The sequence below is a fragment of the Pleurodeles waltl genome, chromosome 1_1, assembly GCF_031143425.1.
Source record: "Pleurodeles waltl isolate 20211129_DDA chromosome 1_1, aPleWal1.hap1.20221129, whole genome shotgun sequence".
Classification (NCBI taxonomy): Eukaryota; Metazoa; Chordata; class Amphibia; order Caudata; family Salamandridae; genus Pleurodeles; species Pleurodeles waltl.
Genome location: NC_090436.1, coordinates 264,754,536 through 264,779,133, shown reverse-complemented (window position 1 = coordinate 264,779,133; position 24,598 = coordinate 264,754,536). Strand labels below are relative to the sequence as shown.

General features: G+C 40.1%; 1 protein-coding gene and 1 long non-coding RNA gene across 3 annotated transcripts in view; one reads left to right on the top strand and one right to left on the bottom strand.

Moving 5' to 3' along the window:
- The window catches only part of HCN1 (hyperpolarization activated cyclic nucleotide gated potassium channel 1), a 982,006-nt gene extending 959,328 nt beyond the window's left edge, over window positions 1–22,678 (top strand). Inside the window, exon 8 of the mRNA XM_069221581.1 lies at window positions 19,206–22,678. Coding sequence (XP_069077682.1) covers window positions 19,206–20,014 — 809 coding nt within the window. The 3' untranslated portion in view covers window positions 20,015–22,678. The remainder of the gene's footprint in view (window positions 1–19,205) is intronic.
- The window catches only part of LOC138283649 (uncharacterized), a 69,613-nt gene continuing 67,687 nt past the window's right edge, over window positions 22,673–24,598 (bottom strand). For both annotated transcript variants that reach the window (XR_011201284.1, XR_011201286.1), the window contains one exon: window positions 22,673–24,066. This is a non-coding gene — a long non-coding RNA (uncharacterized lncRNA). The remainder of the gene's footprint in view (window positions 24,067–24,598) is intronic.

The window sequence follows — 24,598 nt, the reverse complement described above, 5'->3', positions numbered from 1 at the left end:
GTAGGTGTTCATGCTCATACTCAGGGGGCTGGAAAGCAGTGCCTGAGTATGCAGAGTTCAAAACTCAAAGGGGTGATCATGCAAAAGAGTGATTCTCCCACACTGCCGTCTGCCAGCTAAAAGACAACGCACAGTTTTTAGCCAGTGCCTTGGTAGTTCTCATTGTCTAAGTAGAAGGGATTTGGAAGAGCTATCTTCAGTGGCTGGGGCAGCCCCAGTCTACCATTCTACTGTCAAATTCACTCCCAATAGGGGGAGGGACCGCCACATCAGTTTTAGATCTTCCCTTTTTGCCTCAATTAGACAGGCCTGCCAGCTTGTCAAGCTTAGCCCAGCCACTAAACATACCCATGGGGAAGCACATCTACCACCTCAGGGGTGACACTTTGAGGCTGAACAATTGTCCGGTAGTCTGTGACTTCCATCATCACCTTCTGGTCAGAAGTGGCCTCCCCAGAGCAAGTTTTGTGGTCCCCTTTTGTCAGAGCGGGTAACCCCTGCCCCTCTTGTTATGCCACTGTATGGTAGAATTTACCTCCTATCACTTACTTTCTATTGGTTCTTTGAAGTGGGCCAACCTGTGTGCTCCTTCTCAGTGGTTCCCTACTCATCTGTGGTATTTCACTACCCAGGATTCAGCCTATGGGCAAGTGGGGAAATACAGCCAACTGTCCCCTCTACACTATGGAGATCAGGGCTACAGGGCAGTCAGACTCACCCCCATGGACAATCCTTAACCTCCAGTTCCTTCCTTGCATGTGCTGTTCTGAAGAAACCATCCATTCCACCACCAAGATCTGACAGGCACAAGTATCCCTCAGAGCAGTGACATGGACCTCATTCACTATGACCCTCTGCAAGTTATTCATAGCACCCTCAGGCATCATCAGCTTATTTTTTAGCTATACATTCCAACCAAGTGACACTAGTGAATGATCTATGCCTTCCTCTGGGTAATGCCCCCCCGAATGCCACACTCACCAATCCTGCAGCGTGTCCACTTGTGAGTACCTTTTTCCAGAATCGTGTGTAGTCACCCCTCTTGTGCTCTGACTGTAAGCAGTCAAATATTTCCCTTTCCCACAGGGACCTTTCCTTGTGCTTCCCTCCTTCCTGCTTTTCAAAACTGGCTTGAGACTCCTTCCAGTTGTCATAAGTTTAGGACCTTACTGAGTTTTCTTTGAGCCTTGTTGTTCCAAAACTTTCCCTACTGGCAACCTGGGCCTATGTTATTGTATCTTATCACATATTATCTTATCTTAATTTGCAAAGCACAATATCACCTGCAAGGGTATCCTGGCACTGAGTAGCTGTGTGTGCCTAGCCTTACCTATGGTATATTGGCCAATTGAAATTGCCGGGTCTTCAGCTTCTTGTGGAAATGAAGAAGAGAGGAGATCATTCCATGCTTTAGGAGTGATGCAACAAAATGCCTGTCCTCCTGATCTGGGTATGTGTGCGAGTAGGAGTGGAGGTGTCTGGGTGGTTGGTGGAAGAAGATGTGACTCTTCAGTTAGATGGGGCCTGAGTTGTGGTGTGTCTTAAATATATGTGTGAGGAGTTTAAATTGAGTGCATTTGTGTATAAAGAACCAGCGTAATTCCCTGAGGTGTGATGTGATGTGAGTTCATTGTAGAAGGTTGAATATGAGCCTGACTGCTAAGTTCTAGATTGCTTGTGGTCTTCTAGAGGACCCCTACTACTTCTGGGGATTTCTTGAAAACCTTAGGGTGTACTCACACATTGGCTGCTCTTACAAGCTTCCTGGTGACAGAAAAAACTCAGGATAGATCATTAAAAATATGATTTGTAGAATTCAAGGCAATATCCAAAAGTTGTCTATGTAGTGCTGTTCTACCTTTTAGTTCCATTAGGGCTAACTGTATGTGTACTCTTTGTGAAGACTCTCTTGCAGCATATCTTGACAGGTATTGAATCATATTATCTCCCAATAGATCCATATGCCCTTTGACTATATGTTTACCTCTTCTTCTTTGTTCTAAATTGATTATTTTACCCTTATCTGTCTAAAACATTCCTCAGTGCCCAGAGATGCTGCTTGGTACTTCACACAGACTCATTTGTTGCTATTTGATCTGGACAATCCAGCATATTATGTGAATACTAGTGGCAAGGTTCCTTAGAAGTCATGCAACGCAGCACAGCAACCAAGGCTGCTGCAGTGTGTTCCTGAAAGAAAGAGAGCAGGACAGCACCATATTGCGCTAAATGCTTTCTCCCTCTGCCTCGGCACAGTTTAGGCTGCCTTGGCCCATGCACACACCCTTGCAACACAGAGCAAGGGTGTGTGCTTGCAAAGATTTTGTATTGGAGCATATTCTTCCAGTACATAATACCATGCTTAGACATAGCTTTAAAATGTTCTAGATTTGTATGTGTGATGTACAGTACTACCCACATGCAAAGTTAACAATGTTTGGAAAAAAGAACACTTCCCCAAATTTAGACCTACCTTGAGAAAACAATGTTTGACGCAAAGCTCTGTCTACAATTTTTAGTAGGGCTTTGCATCAAAACCCATGGGAGATAGTATAAAGAAGCACAAAGCACTAATTGTGTTTAGGGCCTCTTTACAGTGCACATCAAGAGATAGTAAATGGTTTATCAAGTCCTTGGACTGTTTTGCATCACAATTTCTTATTTTGCACTAGAACAAAGTGTAGATAAATCTGGCCATTAGTTCATAGTTTATTGCATGGTCTAAATAAATGTCAGTGTAATGCTTTCCAATTCTGAAACTAGAACCACTGAAACTCACAGAGCTTGACATTTGCATCTATTTTCTACATTAGAATGAATCATCCAAACTCCTGTTTTCCTTCAGGTTTTTCATAATTTTACTTTCTGCAGCTGTAGTCAGCCAAGTGAGGTAGGCTGGATTTTGCACATCTAGATTTAATATCACTAAACTACTTCATATGTCTAGAAAGGCTATCTTTCGATAAAATGGTGCATGAGGGTAAGGGAGCCTGTAAGAAAAGGACACTTTTTGCATGATCACCCCCTTTTATTAACTTATGCTGTTGGCGTTTGGACTGGAGATGCTAACATGGTCCAGTGCAAGTGATCTGACCTCTAGAAACATGTTGATGTTTGGTACAATACCCAACTGGCATATTTAACATACTTATAAATCCCTAGTATATGCTACCCGGGGCCTGTATGTTAAATGTTAGAAGTGGACTGTAACACCTATTGTGCCACCATAAAAGTGACACTGCACATTTGTCCTCATCAAATAACCCTAGTGTCAAGCCTAAACCTGCCTTTTGAATACTTATGGTGCCCTTAAGGTAGATCCTAGATGACCGCAGTGCAGGATGCATGGTATTTAAAATAGTAGGACACATGCATTTACGTTTTGCATGTCCTGGCAGTGAAAAACCTCCAAGTCGTTTTCAAAGGGGCAAGGCTGGCTCTCCCATGGAAAACCATTGGGTTCCATTATACCACCTTATAGTGCTTACTCCAGTTTGAGAATAGCTAGACCCATGGTTCAAGGGCTCAAATTATTAGTAATTTAAAATCTAATCTAGTAGGCAAGTCAGATTTTATATTACAATTTTGAAAATGCCACTTTCAGAAAGTTGTTGTTTCCCTGCCTAGTAGCCTTTTCAGTTAATCCCCAACTGTCATCTATCAGACTGCTGGGAGGTGGGAATACCTCCCAGGAAATAGACATGTGCAAGACAGAAGAAATACCACATCAGCTGTTGAACCTGTGGAAAAAGAAACCCCAAGGACTCTGTTCTTAGGACAGAACAGTGGACCTCAAGGGCTAACTTACTAACCTCCTCTTAGGTTGCAGGAACACAAAAGCCACAAGAGGCCCAAGGATCCACTGAGCCCAGCTGATCACTATCAACAGGATTTGCACTGCATCCTGCTTGTGGTTTCATGGAGACTGAGCCTTAACCACCAAGTGGTGCTCAAAAGGACCTGGATCTTTGGCTGGTGTTAGGAGTGTACTGTTTCCTTCTCAAAAACTACAAGAATGCATACTCAAAAGCTTTTTCCAAACATTCTCCAAAAAAGAGCCAGAGACTACCACTGGACTGCTGGTTCATAGCACAGAAAGGCTTGTGGTTTTCAGAAAAGTTTCTAAGTCCTAACATACAGGGCTTCATCAGGACCAATGCTGAGCAGAACCCAGTCGCCAACGATGACACTGATTTCAAATTTGATGGACTGTTTTAGTACCGTTACCATATTCGTATAACTTGCTGCTGTCAGGGTGAGCGCACTCTGCCCACCACCAGCCATCACATTGGTTCATGAAAATGCATTGAACCTGTGAGAGATCGCTGCATTTGCACGAAGGAACCATGTGTCAAGCTGTCAATGTTTTTTTTTTCAATTTTTTTTTTTAGATTCAAAAACAAAATCCCAAAGCAGATTTTGTTTTTGGAAATGAAAAGAATCACCCCCCCACTATAGGATTATCTCCCATGGTATAAGGGTCATTTAGCAGTTTTCACTGCCTCCTACACCCAGGTTTTACCTGGCGGTGACAGACAGTGAAAACTAGCCTAATATTCACCCACTCAAATAGGGCAGTTGAACACATGGCCAAAACCACCAGTGGCTCTTACTCTGTCAGGCCATCAAAAGCATATGGAGGAGGCAGAAATTGAATGGTCTGTGCAGTCTACATACTGAAGTTCCACCTTACAGTAAATGAGGTATGTGGAACTTGGCTTTAGTTGAGAGGGTACTCCATCTAAATCCGGCTCTTCATACCTTCAAAAATTTACTCAAATCATTCTCATTGAAATGTACATTTCTACACTAGCTTGAATGCATGAACTGCACTTCCTCACCACATCTGATATGCTTCTCCTTTTCTTATTCCTGTATTTTAAATTCATTGAAGGATGTAAAGCTTTACAAATCTCTGTCTTCTTCACCTTTAACACTAGCGAAATATCTTCCATGCTTAACGAATATGGGCATTTGAAACACCGCAAGTGATGTGTAATATACACTACTTACATATTTGTAACACAATTTCATGCCGAAAAATGCATGAGGAAGTTTTATCTGCAAGTTTAAATTTTGCATAGCTTTTAAATACACATTGTATTGCTAAGAAAAAGAACATTAAAGGCCTTAATAACAAATAATGTTGTCCTTTTACATCAGTATACATATTGCTAGGTCCAAATATATTCATATGACTTTTGTGAAACTGCATCTGCTTTACAGGCATAGTAATGATAAAGTCAAGTGACTTTTGTTTACAGTAAATACAAGTACACAACATAATACCACCATCTTTGCATGCAAAACCACTGCTTAGCTTAATGTGTGCAAAGGTCCGTACTAGGACATAAGTTGCATTTGCAAGTGGGACTAACCTGATCCCTGTATCCAGCCTCCACTCTATCACGATTGGCCTGAACATGTGACTTTGCTTCTGTCCAGGGAGATCAGATAAATATAGTGCTTTTAGGCACTATACTTTCCTTAAAACGTGAAAATTGGATATCTCTGGATCTACTTATTGGACTTTTGTCAATTTGGTGTCAAATATTTATTTAAATTTTACACAGTTTTTCTAAATTGGAGTGGGATTTTCTTGTGTGGTGTTTTCACCTTATTGCTATTTGTGTGGTGCATAAATACTTCACACATTGTCTGTAAACTGAGCCTTAATGCTTAAGTGCAAAGCTACCAGAGGGTTATGCACAGGTTAGTTGTTTGTGGTTCACCTTGATGAGGGCTGTGGTGATTGTTGCTTGAGGAGGGTTGTATCCCCAACCAGTAACCTAATTTCTCACATTTACCTTGAATGCTAAGGTGTGCTTTTAACTTGATAACAACTATCCTACTTGCATAGCTTTAGAAAATGCATAGCAGTAATGAGAGCCTTTAGGATTACAAGACTAGTACATGGTTTCTAGTATGAATCAATAATCTCTGGAGTTGTCATCTTATTCATATCACTCTAGGTGCTGTACATACATTTCTTTGACACTTACCATTGTTATCTACAAAATTTTGCAACACCAGCTGTTAGAACAGGTTGAATAGGCTGCAGTCCTTTTGCAACTTATTTTTTCAGTATGCGCCTTTGGGGTTACATGTGAGATGCAAGCCACTGACAGCATTCACCATATGCATTTCAGAGGAACAAGAAAACATTTGGGTAGTTGGTCAAATTACGATCACTTTATTGAGGGTGGGTGACACACATAATGGGCCAGACTTACAAAAGTAGTTTACTTGCAGTAAAGTTAAAAATGTGGAGACTCTGCAGTTGCAGTGGAGTCTCTGCACTCAGGGTGGAATATCCCACCTCAAGTCTGGAGATTCCTTAGCAAGTGCACCATGCTGAGATTCTGTGCAGAGTGTAGGACTCCACTACAAGTGCAGAGACACCTCCGTCAGTGCAGAGACTTTGCATTTGTAACTTCACTACCCGTAAGTTACCTTTCTTGATCAGGCCAAATGAGTTTAAACTTTCATACACATTGTCATGAATTTCCTAGTAAACCTTTATTGAATCATATGAGTTTGAACCATGTATCGCTTCCTGAGCCAATTTGCTCTCTTTTGTTGTGCCTGTGATTTATGTATTCTTAAATCTGAGCCTGACCATCTGTTGGGTCAGTGGTGTTTCATTATAAAATACATTGATCCCTAATCATGCAATTGTAGACTTCATAACTTATCTGAACTCTGAATCTTGTCAGTCTCTGAAATTTCAATTTTTCAGAAATGGGTGTACGCTATTTGTTTATATTCAATTCATTGTCATGCCATTTCATTGTGGCTATTTTATTATGTACTACAAATAATATTGTCATATTATATGGATAATATGTTTTAGGAAAGGCATAGAGGTAAGGGTCATACAATATGCTGTTAAGAGTAAAGGGGTAAAGGTAAAGGGTCAGGAGGCAAGGGTAGAAATAAACAATTAAGTCTAAGGGTAAGTGAAATGCATTAGGAGAGTGATGGTAAAGGGTTAAATATAAAGGTAAGGGTGTGGAGGTTAAGGGTAAGGGATAAAAGTAAGGGGATTGAGATACAAAAGTAGGTATAGGGGTAACGGCTAAGTGTGTTAAGTTAAGAAGATAAAACGTAATGCTAATAGTAAGGGGTACAGGGTAGGGTAGAAATGACTTAAAGGTAACAGAGCAAGGGTGAAAACATGAGGAGATAAGTGTAAGGGGTTATTGGTAATGGTCTTGGATAATGTATATAGATTACGAGTAAATGGCAAGGGATTAAGGGCAAGGTGCATGGAGTTAGACATGTAAAGGGGTAAAAGGATAAGTGTAAAAGTTAAAAGTAAATGTTTAAGATTATGGAGTAAGAGTAAAAGGAAGGGTGTAAGGATAAATGGTTAAACCTAATGGGTTTAGGGAATAAAGGTGAGGTTCCGGGGGTTATGGACAAGGGGTTAAGTGTAAAACATTGCCAGTAAGTAGTTATATTTAGGACCTATTTCCATAGGAAAATCATTTTTTGTTTTGCTTATGAGTTTGGCACCATTTGCCAAATCTCCCTGAAAGTTTTAAAATGAGTTTGCCACTTTCTTAAGTTGCTGTCTTGAAAGTTTTGGGGCAATTCATCAAGTGGGGGATGAGTAAAAGGAGGGGTCCCAAAATGCATTTTCCCCATGCAATTTCCAATATGGATTTTGAACACAACCACAGCCTGAACCACTGGATGGAATTACACCAGACACTGCAGCTAGATATTGGTCCACAAAGAATGTTTTTTGTAATTTAGGGTAAATCCATTCAGTAGTTTTGGAGTTATTAAAGAAAAATTAAATATACATATCTAGGAGTGCAGAGGGTCAGCGATTCTCACAGATATTATGTTAAAATCTGAGTGGCTGCCAGCACTACAACAAGGAAGTGCTGGCAGACATTTTGGGACTTCGACTCAGCTGAGTACCAAGACAAACATCAAAAAAGCAAGTGGACAGGGTAGAAATACCTTGACCCCCTAGGTCTGGGGGTGGAGCCCCCTGGGGCCAAAAAGTTTTTTTTTAAATGTTTAATGTGAAATTGTTACAGATATGTGAACAGGTTGTTATATGCAACCTGGGTGGGCCAGGTCCCGGGGGATGTATTTATTCATGTATTTGGGGAGAAGGCTGTGCAAATTTGAACCCGGGGAACACTACCTCCCCAGGGCAAGACCAATAAATAAAAGGGAGAAAGGGGCATTACAGCCCCCCTCCCTGGGTCTTTTTTGGCCGCAGAGACCACCATCACCCATGGCAATGCACAAGGAAAAGGAGGGGGCGTGCAACCCTCTTCTGGAGCTATTAATGATCCTTGGAGCTGCCACCCCCAGGGCCGGCTCCTGCTATGTCTCAAGGTCCCACTCTCAGGACATAGCAGTTTCCCTGCCCGCACTGGGGCAGGTAGGGAAACCTATGTTTGCTCTTGCTTGGCGGGAGCTATTGGAATGCTCCTGCCAAGTGACAGAAAACAGTAAGTCTGCTTCCAGTGGCGGGAGCATGTAAAATGCTCTCACCCACTGGGAGTGGACTTTCATCTGTTTCCCAGCCCACTGTAAACCGAGCAGGGAAACAGTTGGAACAATTGCTCCCACCCAAGGAAAGCAGCCTTTTAAGCTGCTGCTTGCGGAAGGGAGCAATGCCGGCCTGTGGCTGGAGGTGGGAAGCCAACTGGGGCTGTATGGCATTGCGACTCTCCCTGCGGCCTTATATTCAAACAAGGGACCCCCTGATATGGGTAACGATTCCTAGGGCAGGGGGGCTGTGCAACAATATAGAGCAAGCACCCCAGCAACCTATTTTATTTTACTTGCTCAATACTGTGCTATAAATGGCTCAGACTGAATAATTATTCTTTTCAACATATTCTCTATCAGCCATAAAAACAACATCCCATCATTGTATTCATCATTACATTATTTTTATGTGAACAATGTCTACCTCAACATTTTATCCATAAAGTTTAAAAACCACATAGATCCTGCCGCAACATTCTTTACACATATTCTCCTACTTCCATTCAAATCTCACTCTTACTCCTCACACATACCGACTTTACTCTGTAATATAATCATAAATTGTAAACATAACAGTTTCTGCTGGAATTACTTTCCAATTAGTATCATATGTATTTGCGTACAGTCATTTAGTTCATCAGTACTTTTATTAGCTGTCTTATTTCATCCACTACGTAGTTCATGATACAATCTTCAGTTTATATTGCTTAAGTTGTTTTATAATACATTCTTCAATATTGTGGCTTAGATCACATTCTTCAATTTCAGTTTTTCAGTTTCAGCTCCCCCGCGGCCTCTACCAAAAGCCAGTGTGTGCCCTGGGTGGGCTGCAGGGCACCAACCATGTAGTGGACAGGCTCCTGGTGCAAATATTGGCCCTGGCAGGGGTCTGCATGCCCCCTCCTCCTTTAGTTACCGACCAGACCCCGAGGGATGGGGTACTTGAGCCAAAATTGGCCGAGGCAGTAGGTCTACGTGCACCCTCCCCCTTTAGTTACTGGCCAGGCCGAGGGTATGGGGTTCCTGGGGCCAGTATTGGCCCAGGAAGTGGATAGCATGCCCCCTCCCCCTTTAGTGTCTGGCCAGGCCCCAGGGATCCTTTCCCTGGAGCCAATATTGGACTTTGGAGGGAGGCTGCATGTGCCCTTAAGAATATGGCCAGGCCCTGGGCTCCCCAAGGACGAAATCGGCTCAGGGAGGAGGGCAGCATGCCCCTCCTCTTAAATATGAAGTGGCTGCTGTGCGTGGGCTAAAGGGCACCCACGGTTTAATAGATGGGCCCCAGGGGATTGGGCCCCTGAGCAAATGCTGGCCTGTTGGTGGGGGTACATGTCCTCCTTTATAATAAGGCAAGACCCTGGGAGGTGGGTCCCAGGGGATGAAATTGGCCTAGAGAGGGGGGCTGCTTGCCCTCTCCTGCAAAATTTAAGGCATGGGCTCTGGAAACTTGGGTCCTGGAGCAAAAAACAGCCTGAGGAGGAGGCCACATTTCCCCTCCCCTTAAAAAGAGTTGGTAGGCTATGGGGAATGTGGTCCATGGGGCCAAAATCAGGCAAGGGAAGGGGACTGTGTGGCCCCACTTAGGCAGAGTGTCTTGTGGAGTTGGCCTGGTGCGTGGCGTGGGGTTGACTGCATGACAGGGGTTGCTTGCAGACCAGGCTGCAAGCTAGGCTCTGTGGTCAACCTGCCTTTCATGCATGGCCAAAGGCTATGCACAGCGGTAGTTGTATTAACGTAGGGTACTTAAATATTACTTTAAATTAAACAAAACATAGGAATTCACTGTAGAACACAAAGGTTACAGAGACATTATAGTCGGGTCCACATTTTACTCACACAAAACCACAGAAATTCAGCAGTTATAGTTATACTTATCTGAATAAACTATAACTCGGGCTCTACAGTAACTTTAGGCCATGAGTTGTAGTTTCTTAACATAAGTATAAATATAACTGCTGAAATTCGATGGTTTTGTGTGAGTAATATGTGAACCTAACTATAACGTCCCTGTAATCAGCCATGTTGGCCTTCGATGTTGTATCAGGATGCCTAAGTACCTCAACCATATTTTACAAAATTGTTTTGCTAAACATGATTCCTTGTCATTATTTTCATTTTTTCTTTATTTATTGGGAAAAATCCAGGATTCCTCATGATTATATACTTCAAACTCCAAGTTAAACTGAGCATATTCATTAACTCTGTGCTGGTCACTGAGTAGCAGCTCTAACCTTTCCATTGCAGACTGGATTAATTCCTCCTCTTTCTTTTCCGCTGTGATATATTCCCTTGTCTATTTGGTAGTAATGCACATCATAAAGGCTTTATAATCATCCTGTTTGTAGTCTGAATGTGTTAAAAAACACTTCTCAAATTATCCCCTTCTGGCACCTATGCTTCAAAATATTTTTACATCAAGATAGACTATTTTATGACCTAATAGAGATGCAGGTATGTTTTTAATTTATTTGATCTGCTCTTGGGATCTATGATCACAAACCAGTACTTTAACCTTGACCTATGTTCATATTTGTTACTCTAAAAGGAATATACCCTTTGCTGACCCTTCTTTTCTCTATATTAATGTCTTAGTGCTTAATCATCAAACATTTTGACAATTTGTCATTTTAGGAGAATTTGTATTTATCAATCCAGTGTAGTACTCACAAAAATGTTAATATAAACTCCTCCAAAAATGGGTGCACTTTATTCTAATAATTTATGAAAGAGTGATCTAAGCTGTTCAAAGTCACCCACAATAGGTGCATAAAAGCCACACATGTAAACTGAGAGCAGCCTATCCTGTTTTCTGCTCTGGCCCACCTTATTTTTTCATCCATCTTAGAGTTTATCTACTGAATACCCATGTTTGCTCTAATCAAATTGGCTACACCTTTTGTTATGCATATTTGAGCAGAAGAACTGATGGACTGAATCAACTTTTGATATTAAAGAGGTTCTTGCCTCCAGTGCGGTCAGCTGTATCACTTGAAGTATGATTAAGCTAGCTCCTGATTCCTTAAGTAATTGTAAAATTTTAATTTTCCTTTTCCCTGATCGTAATCCATTCACATTCCAAGTGAAAAATATTACAGTTGTTTCCTCCATATCCACTATACAGTGGCCACTGTTGCTGCGTGCAATACTGTGTTCATTTTGCCCTAAATTGAAATAATTGTGATTACGAGGATTTCTTCTTCTTTTTCACATATACTCCTCACCTAGTGCCATCCCTCCCTAGGGAACCCTCCAGACACCTCTGGCCTAACAGCTGTTTGAGCATGCTCCACGCCTTTACTCTTTGGCATAATTGGTCATTTGAGTACACTAAGCACCCACACATTCCCCCCTCCCATTTTTCTACCTAATTGCCCCTTACTCCAAAGCTAAAGCCTTCTTCACAGATTGTAAACCACATATTTTTTCAAGGAGTTTATTCTGGCTTATCGTCTATATTATCTTGTCCTCCTTCTCTTTATTTTTCACTATGTACAAGTTATTGTAGCGCATAACTTTTACTATGACTGGAAATGTTTTGTGCCTTAGCCCCAAGGCTATGTAGCCTAGCCATCTTACTTCCTAAAACCCAATGTCTTTCTTTGGTGGCATGGCATAAGCCTGATCTGACAGAGCAAGAAAAGTATTGAAAAGCAATTGTTTTGTCCTAAAAATATATTGACAGTATAGTGTCTTTCACCAAATAGGTGGACGGAAAAATGTTCAATAATTTTCTATTTTGAGACAATCTGGGTGGGTCTCTATGTGCCCTTTGGCCCCCAAGTTCAAGGTCTTCATGATAAAAGGTTCTTCTCAAATTAGCCTTATGACAAATTTCTTAATGTCAGCCCCTTCTTTGCCTTTAGGTACATTTACAGTTTTGATGTTATTACACCTAGTTTGATTCTTTAGCCTCGTAGGAGTAGCTTGTTTTATCTTTTCATTAACATTAATTGAGGATAGCATCTGTGTGTTCCTTTGTACATATAATGTCAGTTTCTCTTCCAGTGTTGCAGTCTGCAGAGCCAACTCATCAATATTGTCTGATAATTTTTTACATGTGTCCTGTAACTCTGTTATACTGAACCTATTCCTTATTTTGCTGGATACGTCTCTTAGCAACAAAGCAAAACTAGCTCTCATCTCAAAAGATGGGGTCTCAAGGGAGTTTTCAATGATGATACAGTAGGAATCTGGGGGTTACAAATTATCCAAGGAAACACCCCTAAAGCAGTGCTATCTTGCTGTGAATCATGCATTGACATCTCCCCTTCCATTTCAGATAATGGACTATACCCATGGGATAAGGATATATTTTGTCAGTTATTTCTCTGGGGTCCATTGTTTTTAGAGCACAGTCTGTACTGTTTTCCATGGGAGCCACTAATACCCGCTTAGATTGGGATGAAGTAATTGGGGGATTATCTATTTCATTTGACAACATATTTTTTAAGTCTTTGGAAGTCTAAAATCTGATCTTCAAGATGGGGTGGTTTTATGTATTTAGTAGGCTTGGAGACTTAAGTTAGAAGTTTCCTTCCTACTTACTGTACTACAGTCTTTTTTGTACTGTTATCGGTTGACAAGGCACTCCTATTTTTGGCTTCCTGTGGTTTTAAGGAAGATGTGATTTGTTGATTACCTAAAGTGCCATGTGTGCCCTCCCCTTTTTCAATCTGATTTAAGGAGTCTGATTCTTGATCACCAGATCTGAACTGATATCTAATGTTGGGCTTCTGTGTTCCAGGCTGCAATAGAATATTTGTGCTTCCTTTGCTATGGCCTTTACTTTTTCCACCAGACTTTTCTGCACTGTTTCAGGGTGCTTAAGTATCTTGCATATATGAATACAAGTAAACTGTCTGTCTCTGTGCTAAATTAGCTTTACTGGAGAACATTCAAGAATTTGCAGGGCTATCAAAGTAAAAAGGATATAATTACCTCTGCTTTGAATGTAGTGCTCCTAACAGTCCTGCTGCTTCATGTTTCTTATTTCTTGGCAATGTTGTTTCACTCCTTGCAGCCAAATTGTGCTGATGCCACCACTGAATCCCTAGTTAGGGAATGTTCACATTGCTTCCTATCATTGCGTGCAGCCACCACTGCATAGAGCGAGCCTCCCACTGACTCTACAAAGTTCCTACCTTTCCAGTCCTGTATCCTTGACTTTTCCAGCTTCTGTGGCTTTTTAATGATTTTAGGTTGTTTATGCTTTATACACCTTTATAGATGCATTCTTATTGTCATTCTGAATGGTCATTAGGGTAAAAAGAGAAAGATAAAGTTGGTAGGGAGAGTGTTATTCTACCTGTACTCAACTGATTTTGAAGACAACAATCAATGCCGTTTATATGGATTCCATTCCCAGGAGTAACATGGATGTGCACTATTTACTGATTCTGTTTTTCTTTGTTTCCTGAGTTCCCCTGGGACCTTTCTTCTGTGCCCCTCAGAAATGTTGTGTAGTGCTGGTCCCTTTGGGTCTCTCCCTACCTAATGGTGATTTATTCCTTCATACTTCTGGGATTTTTCCTCACTCATGTGACCATCTTTGCTTCATACAGTATGTCCTAATTAAATTTTGGCACCCTGCCAGGTTCCTTAAAACTTTATCTCCTTTCTGAGTTATCCTTTCTCCAAAGTTACAACTTACCCAGTATGTGTATTTCTTCTATGATTTTAAGTAGGAGAAAACATTGTTTGATAAATTGTTATACCCTTTCCAAAGTAGATTCAGTCCCAATACTACCATACAGATCGGGACCACTGAAGGCATATACATGTCTCAATCATTTATTTTAATCACTGTGATATGCATATGGTGGGGAGACAATTGTTTCACACCTGGCTGGGGACACACTGGCCCAACACACATATCGTGCACATGCACACATGCCATTGTGGCGTCATCATTCATTACAATAAGAATGCTGGCACAACAATGAGGATATATTCACACTTGACAACAGTGTCCATGTGTGTGCATTGCAAGGGGACCTTTACTGGTAGGTTTTTGCTGTCTGTTGCATATGTGAGTCAGTACGTGTGTGTGTGTGGGGGGGGGGGAATCGGCTGGTTGAGGTGGAGGGAGCTGGAGTGTGTGATGTGGTTGTGTCTGTATGTGTGTCACTTGCATGTGAGACCCAAGTTGTTATGTATGTTGTGTTGCTGTGTGACACATTCAGGTGAGTGGTGTTGTTGTGTGGCAGACATTGTCATGATGTGTGTAGTTGTACTTGTGTGTGAGTGTGTTTGTGTAGATTAGTGTGTCGTGTTGTGTTGGAATCATAATGGATGCTGGTGTGTATATGGTGTTTTGTGTAGTGCAGGGAGACATATATGGCTAAGGTATGATATGTGTGTGTCCCTTACCTCTATTCCATAGCCCCTGCCGTTGTACAGAGTCCATGGGGTTCTGCTACCATCTCCTCCATCAGCAAGTCTTCACTTGCAGAGCTGTAACATCTAGATATAGTGAGCAGAACACAGTCGACTGGACAGTCCGCCGCCGACGCGGCTTGTCGGTAACACCCTCAAGATCTAAATCAGACCCACAGTGATTACAACACACATAATTGCATTACTCGATTAAATGCCCTTTGGTCTTTTGCATGTTGGTAAGACAGAAAGAAAAATAAAACTGTGGATAGTAGAAGATAAAAGTAATATCGAACAAGGTTGCAATAGATCTACAGAAGCTATCAAATTTAATGTAGCTAGACACAACAGCACACAATTGAGATTCCATGTGCTGGAACAGGCTAAACAGAATCCAGAAATAAACATGCACATAAGATTCCTGAACAAGAAATTATACTTGATATGAAGACTTGACACCGAACAACCTATTGGTTCTAATGGCAGGAAATAGTCTTGTTTCTTCAACGAAACATGAGGTTTGAGTCACAAATTGTTGTTTTTGTGACTCCATTACATTTAACAGACATGTTAATATACTTTGATTATGTGCACAATGGAATGAATCTTGAAGTGTGTTTTGATGTTCATCATGATTACTTTGAAGTTTATTGGACATTTCTCAACATATCAACACATGGTTAATTTTATTTGGGTAAGTGACAGTATGTTTTAGTCAGGCTTTTCTGTTGGTGTTTTGCATATTTTGCCACTGAATGAATAGTAATACATGTGCTTTCAGTTATCTATTTACTAGATCGAAATGGCTACCTTGTAATGACTTTTATCATGTGACCTATATGTGAACAGCTGAGGTTCCTCATGAACCTTCAGAGCGAGATCTTAGTCACACTCCCTTTGGTGTTTGTGTTTATGATGTTGGTGCAACAGCCATTAGTTTTTCTCGTGTTTGCATACATGGTTTAAGAATTTCATACAGATTAGTTTGCATGTTACACCTCGAGACAACGTTGCACTTAATTTCATTTGCATAATGTTTATCAGTGTTGATTTTTATTTGTTGGTCACTTGTGTTTCTCACACTCACTGTAACTGCTGACGTTTTTATTTGGAACTGATAGTGTCAGACAACAATCATGGTGTTTATATGCATGATAATATTGTAGCAACAAGGTGGGATAAACTAGTTTTTCCACCCTGAGCATTACATACTAGAGATGTTTTTTTTTTACACTGATATATGTTCTATGCTGATGGGGTCTGAATATAGTTTTGTGAGGTTGCTGGTATTTAGTGATGATGACACACTGACATTGACATGGTTCAATCTAACTTGAGGGGATTATTGTTGTTGTAGATCAGTAATTATACCCCTGAAGAAGGAATACTGAGTTCAAAATGCATTGGGCATGGATGGAATGATATGAGAAGTATTTTGGAATTAGCAAATTATATTATAAGGAGTAAACACTTAAAGCAACCATCAATTACTGTGTTCAAGGATAATTTGACCTTATCCAAATAACTTATAATTTTATACACAGAAAGCTGTGAAAAGATAGTCTACTTGAACAGCACATAAGGATTTTTTTTTTGTCGTAGTGATCATTCACAGTGTTTTTGAGTTGACCTTAAGACATTTTTGGCTCCTATGCATGTAGTAGTATAATTTGTCAATGTGTATGTTGTGGAGACATATTTACATTCTGCAGCTTACCTTTTTAAATATTAGTTGAGCAATGTAGTGATGCACCCTACTTATATTTGGGATGTAAATACCCAAGTGAAATTGGGCACCTCCCTATCCTCCCACATATAGATTATACCCAGTTCATCTAGACTGCCAGCAATGTGTTTGCCAAAAGATATGCACCGGTGTCACCTAAATAACAAGAACTGTTTTGATATATCACTTACTATGTTAACATTTAAGTTTTTGGTTGATGGTGATCCTACATTTATAAAAGAGCTAAATACATTCAACAAATAATGCAGACCCGCTCAGATGATAACAATTTGAAATAAATGGGCTTAATATATACTAGGAACATTGTGATAAAGACATTGTGAAGCTTACAAAAATGTATAACTTTTGCCAGAGCACCAAGCACATTTTCTCACCCCACTGGTTTTGTACCTCACTATTATTCTTGTTTGTACATATTGTTTGCTCTTTATTTTGTATTACTAAAACATTGTTGTGATTTAAATATTTTGATATTGCTTCAGCCGCATTGTTTTGGTGACCACTATTCCCTTGATATCCTCAATTACCCAAGGTCCCTATAGAATTCAAGGTCCCCATTGTAATTTACAATATAGAATTATGAAGAAGGCAGAGGTATTGTTCAGATTTCACTTACTTGGGAAGGATGAAATTATGATTTGTTTCCTAAGAAAATACACACCTTTTAAAACACAATAGCTCTGTTGTTCAAAATGAAAATCCAATCTTATACCACAGATACAACAATCAAGCAAACTATCAGTGACAGCAATGCCTAATTTGCAAAAGAATGAGTGCAAGCATCCAACTCTCTTCCCAGAAGCCCGTGGCTGGCAGTGCTGAATGTCAACGAATTGAATACCAAGGCTGCGTATTCCTGAATCCACTCGGCACAGTGATTGATTCCATATTCTTGTGTCCGGCCATGTTGATTGAAGAGGGCAAGTCTAACCGCATGTGAAAGCAGGAAGGACAAGACATTGTTTTTTATGATGATAGCCTGTTAAAGGTTAACTAGACATTAACATCTGGAAATAGTAATAGTAATAGTAAACTGCAACTTTTAAGCTACTACAATACACAGAATCGGAATATATAATGATATTTATCTCAATAATAATATGTTTGCTTACCTATAGCGATAAACACAATTATCCAATCCATTGACGTTCCACAGTTTGATAGACAGCACAGAACCATAGCATTTATCACATTTCCAAAACCTTTTTATGTTTTTTGCCTGCAAAACCATACTGTAGTATCTGCTTATAAGTTGATTCTGTATACAGTGTTAGTGAGTCAAAATGTACACCTGAGGAGTGTGTAGTAGGCTTTAGATATAGTTCAGTCATTGCTGTACAGTTTCCAATGACCTACAGTGAGAATCACATCTATGGGCATTTAACCTGGCATCGATTTCCCAATATGAGTCAAGGTTACCAGTATTTTTGCCTTTCAACTGTAGCATGTGAAGTATTTAGAAACCTCCTAAAAATTGTATTACAGACCTCATTAACTAAGAATCATGTAATTTATAATCCTACTTGTCATATATGAGATCATCAGCAAAGGTCTTAAGAGGTTAACACTGCATTTTTATCTTAAACAAGCTTTTTCTTTTTTTGAGAGCTTACTTTAAAACGTTACTTGTCACAATTGTGATATTTCTCGACAGTTTACATTGAAAATGTAATTCTAGGTTAACTAAGGGCCTCATTACAAGTTTGGAGGAGTGGATTTCTCCATCAAAAACATGATGAATAGCCTGTCCACGTATTACAAGTTCCGTTATGTCCTATGGAACTTGTAATACAGCAGAAGGGATATCCGTCGCATTTGAGATGGCGTAATCCCCTCTGCCAAACTCATAATGAGGCCCTAAGTGTTTTTCCATTGAATACGGTTAGATAGAATTTGATTATCTTCTGACCATAAAGTTATGTTAAGTTCAACAGGTATGTATAGAAATAATGTACACAATGGATATGCGTTGATAGTTCTCAAGGACTGAATTGCTTAGGCATTGGGGATTTGAGCAATGAATAATGATATGGTAAACATTTTTTAAATATCCCAGAACTATTGGAATATTTACTCGTGAGTTAATGCTGACTTGGATCAGCTCCAAGGATTTGTTAGGCATGACCAATGACTTACAGCACGATAGAGGGATACGTTCATCAGGGAACCCAATGCTAGTGGTCCAGTGTAATGTTCAAACGTTTAAAACATGGCTTTTTTGGGTGTAAATAAATGAGGTACTGTCCACTTTCCATGATTTGCAATTATTAAAAAATGGTCTCCAAATGGACTTTGTTAGCAAATATGTGCTAGTTACAGATTTTCTCTTAAGTAACATATAAAGTTAAGACAATGCCAGAAGATCTACTTATCCACTTTACCGATCAGAGGTGAATTTCATTTTTTTTGTGGATACACAAATAGTATCTGGTTTCTGACACCACTCAGAGTTAAAGGTTGTTCTGCTTTGACTTTGAGAATAACACTTTATTGCTATTGAATGTTGAATTATCATACAATGCCAGTATAATGATATGCTAAATTTTTACATTTTCTTTGACAGGGAAGAAGAACTCGATTCTTCTGCAAAGGTTTCAAAAGGATCTCAACACGGGAGTCTTCAACAACCAGGAGAGCGAGATTCTGAAGCAAATAGTGAAACAAGACAGGGAGATGGTGGAAGCCATTGCGTCAGTTAGCTATCAGCAAATGCCGGCTCTAAATTCTACCACAACTTCATCTTTGAGAAGCAGGACTCGCTCACCACCTGTGTATACTGCCACTAGCCGGTCTCATGGAAACCTGAATTCTCCTACACCAAGCCTCCAGACACCTCAACAAGCAACGATTCTATCACCTTCCTCCTATACAACCGCAGTCTGCAGCCCACCAGTACAAAGCCCACTAGCAGCACGAACTTTTCAATATGGCTCTCCAACAGCTTCACAATTGTCACTGATGCAGCACCAGCAGCAGTCTGCAGGGTCATCACAGAAAAATGAAGCACACAAGAGCACACAGGCTCTCCACAATACAAACCTGACCAGAGAAGTGAGGCCACTTTCTGCCTCACAACCTTCATTGCCTCATGAGATATCTACCTTGATTTCCAGACCTCATCCAACAGTAGGAGAGTCTTTAGCCTCCCTTCCACACCCCATCTCTGGTGTGCAAAGTGCAAGCATTCAGTCTGGCAGCAGAGGTACTGTTCCACAAAGGGTGTCACTATTCCGGCAGATGTCATCGGGTGCACTGCCCCCTGTTCGAGGGCCACCACCACCAGCTCCAGCTCCAGCTCCAAACAGGGATTCAACTACAGTCTTAAATGCAGACCAAGAATCAGACAAACCACGATACCCTTCAAATTTATGATCCTTATTAACACTGTAAAATCCAGACACTGTTATAAACTGAGACCATCCCCAGAAACTATTTTTAATCTATTACCCCATAAAGCCCTAAAGTATATTATGGAGAAATATTTTAGATGGCTTAATCTTACACAAAGAATGTAAAGAAAGAGGATCCAAAAAGAGAACTTTCAAAGGACTCTTTAGATTTACTTGTTACATAAATAATGTCTTCCTTTCTTGTTATTGCAAAAGAAATCTATGCTTTCCTGTGCATTTTCTATCTGTTTTGTTCGGTTTTGAGTACAAAACTCAATTTCAATAACAAATAAGCGTTCAAAATGCAACTCTTCATATGGTAAGTTTTGGAAGAGTGTGGTTGAAAGTTCAAGAATGTTACAATTTGAAAACAAGTCACTCTGTGGTATCTCTTAGTGGCAAGCTGCAGCAAGGACCTAACCATCTAAAATGTCATGCCGCCATATTCCTACACAAATATGGTGAATTTTTATGAGGTTTTCAGTCTATGCCATATGTTGAAATTATTGACATTTAACATTTGGTTCTTGAAAGCAGATATTTCAGAAGAATACAGCTCACACTTGTAGGACACCTCAGAAAATCGCAATGGTTCGTCATTCAAACATCACGTCCTGTTGTCATTCCTTTTGTTTTAATGATTTTTTGTGGACTAGTCGTGCAGGTTCAATATGCGAAAGACTATGAACACGACTACGTCAACTGTAAATAACTTTCTAGACCTGAACAAATATAGTGTCTGTGTGGTGTATCATTGCAATGTCTTTGTTTTAAAATATGTTTTTTTTGTCTGTTCACATTAAAGTTTAGTGGTGCAGTTTAAACGTAGAAAAAGTGTAAATGCATCATCTTAGATTCTTACAATGTTATATTTTTACACACAGTGTTAAAATGCAAAATAGTAAGCTTAATCCTGGAATGTGTTTGCATTTCACTTATACCGTTATGGTTCTGTCTTGCCACTAGCAGTACATACACATTTTCCCTGCATGTTCTTTTTTTAAAGAAATGTAGGGTCAGTCAATTTGATGCGGGGCACCACAACGTGCTTTAGATTTTAGAAAATTCCTGAACATACACAGAAATCACACATCCCTAAAAACAAATGCCATAATGTCGATTTTGAATCTCAGCTTTTCGTACTAAAAGAGATTTTGAATTTGAAATGTTATTTATGAAACCATAACTTGATTTCTGCTTTCAAGCGCTTTCTGTGTCTCCACTGTAGATTTGTAGCTGACTGTGGCGTTCATTTAAAGAAATACAATTGCATCAAATCTGTCTGAAAATGCACGATTTGCTCTCTGTATAATGTTACTAAATGAATCAGTATATTCTAAGGCATGTAGTGTCAAGCATAGCCCATAGATGTGAGGTGTATCAAGTGTCTTTACTGAAAGGAGAAATGATACAAGAAAGCAGGATGGAAGTATTCTGTTTTGTAAACACCTCTTTCATTTGTTCAGATCTTAATGTGTCCTTGTGAACTACTGTAGTCAACTAACGTCTTCTCAAAGGAAGTTACCTAGTAATCATTTGTGCCTAACCTGTCGCAGTAAATATGTATTACAAATCAAAAAACTAATATGGAAAATAATATCGATTAACACCATTATGTACTGTATACCAAGCATATATTTATTTTCTGAAAAACAAACCCTAGTTATTGACATAGTACACGAGAGTCATTGGTTTTCTTAGATGCTGCTATAAAATAGGGGGTTGTCAAAAAAATAAAAGTACAACCCAATAAAAAAGTCTAAAGTATACTGAGTACGTGTTCTACAGCTGAGTGTTCCAGAACCAAGGCTGTTATATGCCTTTTACTGAAATGATATATCCAGTATCATAAATAGTCTCTATAATGCCTCTCAACGTCTCCCAACCACCAAAAAAGTCAGTCCAATGATGTCATTCACGTGTTGCTGATATGTTATTGAGTGGTCTGGAAAAATATTATGGATGAGCTACAAAATAAAAGGTTAAGCGTTATGGCTATGCTGCAAGACCATTTAAAAGTAGAAGCCATGTCATTTTCTCCTTTTAAAACTATTATGCATATGATGTTTTAACCCTTTTTACTGTCTATGATTTATGTTCCTTAGTATGAGTGAAATTAAAATTGAAATATTTTTATAAACTTTTTTTTGTTTTTTAATTTTCAGTTTTCTGACTAATGATCATAATTGACTTGCAAATTTCGTGGTCTTTCAGTGGAACCATAACACAAATTTATAATGAATTTTTAAAGTGGAGCAAATCTAGGGTTTGTATCATTGTCTGTTAAACTGTTGAAAACACCATAAAAATGGTACAGGGTATAAAATTATATGCCTATATATATGTATGAATGTATATATATATACCTATGTTAGAAACAATGATTCACATTCCTGTAATATAAAGGTCCATTGTTAGTTGAAGAACTGACATATTTTTTCTGTACATAAGTAAGTACGTACATATGGAATTTCACACTTGTACAGGAATCATGTAATATGAAAATGATGGATCTTAACGCTGCTGGGAGGAATAATATGTGCACTGATCCTTGCAGCAACAGTGTGATCAGTAACGAGTTAGATTTTGTCTTTACTCAAAGCCATAATATATACAAATGATTAATAATAAATTGAACAGAAAATGCAGTCCTGATCCAGAATATTTAATTTAGCTTGTTCTTTTCTGAAACAGGAATTTTGCCTTCTAATTGTCTGATATCTTGCATACTACATTCATTTGTTACCATTTCAAGAAACATGGCACGTGTATGTTTTCTTGTGTGTTTACTACATTTCCTTCACTGTATTTCAAAGTACTTTGCTGTGTTTATTTTAATGATAATTTTGCTCATATTGTTTTCCCAGTCGGCCACATTTCTGTTAGGGATGGGGTAGAACCAGATTTCATGAAATGCATCTCGTGTATAATAACCTTCAGTCTATCCTTAGGAACACCCTTATGGTTAATGCTAAATATGTTCATCCATTTATGTCAATTAAAGTGTTATTTATTGGGGAGTGCACAACAACATATGATAATAGTGACCAAATAGGCACAAAGTAAACATTGAAGGGTTCAGTCATAGTGGCTGAAATCATCAGGGCAGCTGCTACGCCATTAGAAAACACAAGTCCAATGTTCTTGCACCACCTGAAAATGGAGTAAGGTTTCAGAACAATCAACAGGGTGTATCTGTGGCACACAAGGGGAACCAGCCAGGAGAGGTTTACCCCCTGGCAGTGGTTTTCGTCGTGGCATCTGCTCCTTTTGGATGTCTTGGTGGACATCCATGTTTTCCGGGGGAGGTTCCTCTGCTACAGGAGGTGGGCTGTCTGAGGCATGTCCTTCTTTTGGCAGGGCCTCCATTCCACTAGCAGCTGCAGATGTTGAAGGACCCGAAGATTTATCACTAGTGGAAGAGGCCAGATGTTGTGCGCCAGACCTACTCAGGGTAGTGTTAATGTTCCACAGCACCCCAGCAATGGAAGTCAGGATGGCATTTTGTGCCTGCCAGTGCTGCATAACTTACTGGTGGTTGTCCCCCTGCAGCTGATCGATTTCCCCAATTATGGTGACTACCTGACCAATCATGCCTTGGGAATTTTTCCTGGTCAGTATTGTCCCTTGGAGTCCCCATCCTCTGGCCCACACCATCCCTCCCACGTACCCTACCCCCACGTGCCTTCGCCTCTGGCACAGTGTGCCCACTCCCAGTGGTAGCAGAACCATCATAGTGAGGGGTGACAGGGTGAGATGCAGGTACCTGTACTGTGGGGCACACAATGGATAAAACAGTCCATGGAACACAGGTATGAGGGTGAATGATTGCCTGTGATGTTGATGCAACGGTGCTTGGAGGAGTCACTGTGTGCAGGGTGAGGCTGACATTTGTTGACGGACCAGGTGTCCCTGGTGGGCCAGCTTCGTCCTCAATGTCCACACATCCAGGGGTGTTGTCCTCACTGGGGCCTTCATCCAAAGGGGTAGTGGCAGTCTCTGGTATGCTCACCATGGTGGCAATGGCAAGGTTACCTGTGGGAGGAGTGGAACACAGAGTTGCAGTAAGTGATACAACAAGTGATGTTTCATTTAGAGTATTAGTGAGATGCACGCAGTGTCTTAACATGATCCCCAGAAATGACAATGACAGGTGCTGCAAAATCTTACTTAGTACAACATGAGAATCTGTAATTTCAATACCATACACCATGCTTAAAGGTGTTAAACTATGTTGCTAGTCATTAGACTGCTAATACCATCTTATGTTATCTGACTATTGACATGGGTGTTCACCTTTATTGGCTAGTGAAGTGTCTGGCATGATACATGGTTCGCACTGCGCCAGTTTTCCACCATGCAGGAACCGCTGTTGTGATTTGTGGATCGTAATCTGATAAGAGGATTTTTGTCGGGCTGACAATGCTGGTGGTGGAACCACCTCGTTTCCGTCCTCCAGTGTCCTGCTGCTTTAAAATAATTGGCTGTTCTTTGGCAGACCTGACAGTGTAACTCTTAATATGGTGGTCGGATTACTGCCAGCATGGTGGTCTTTTGGCGGCTGCCA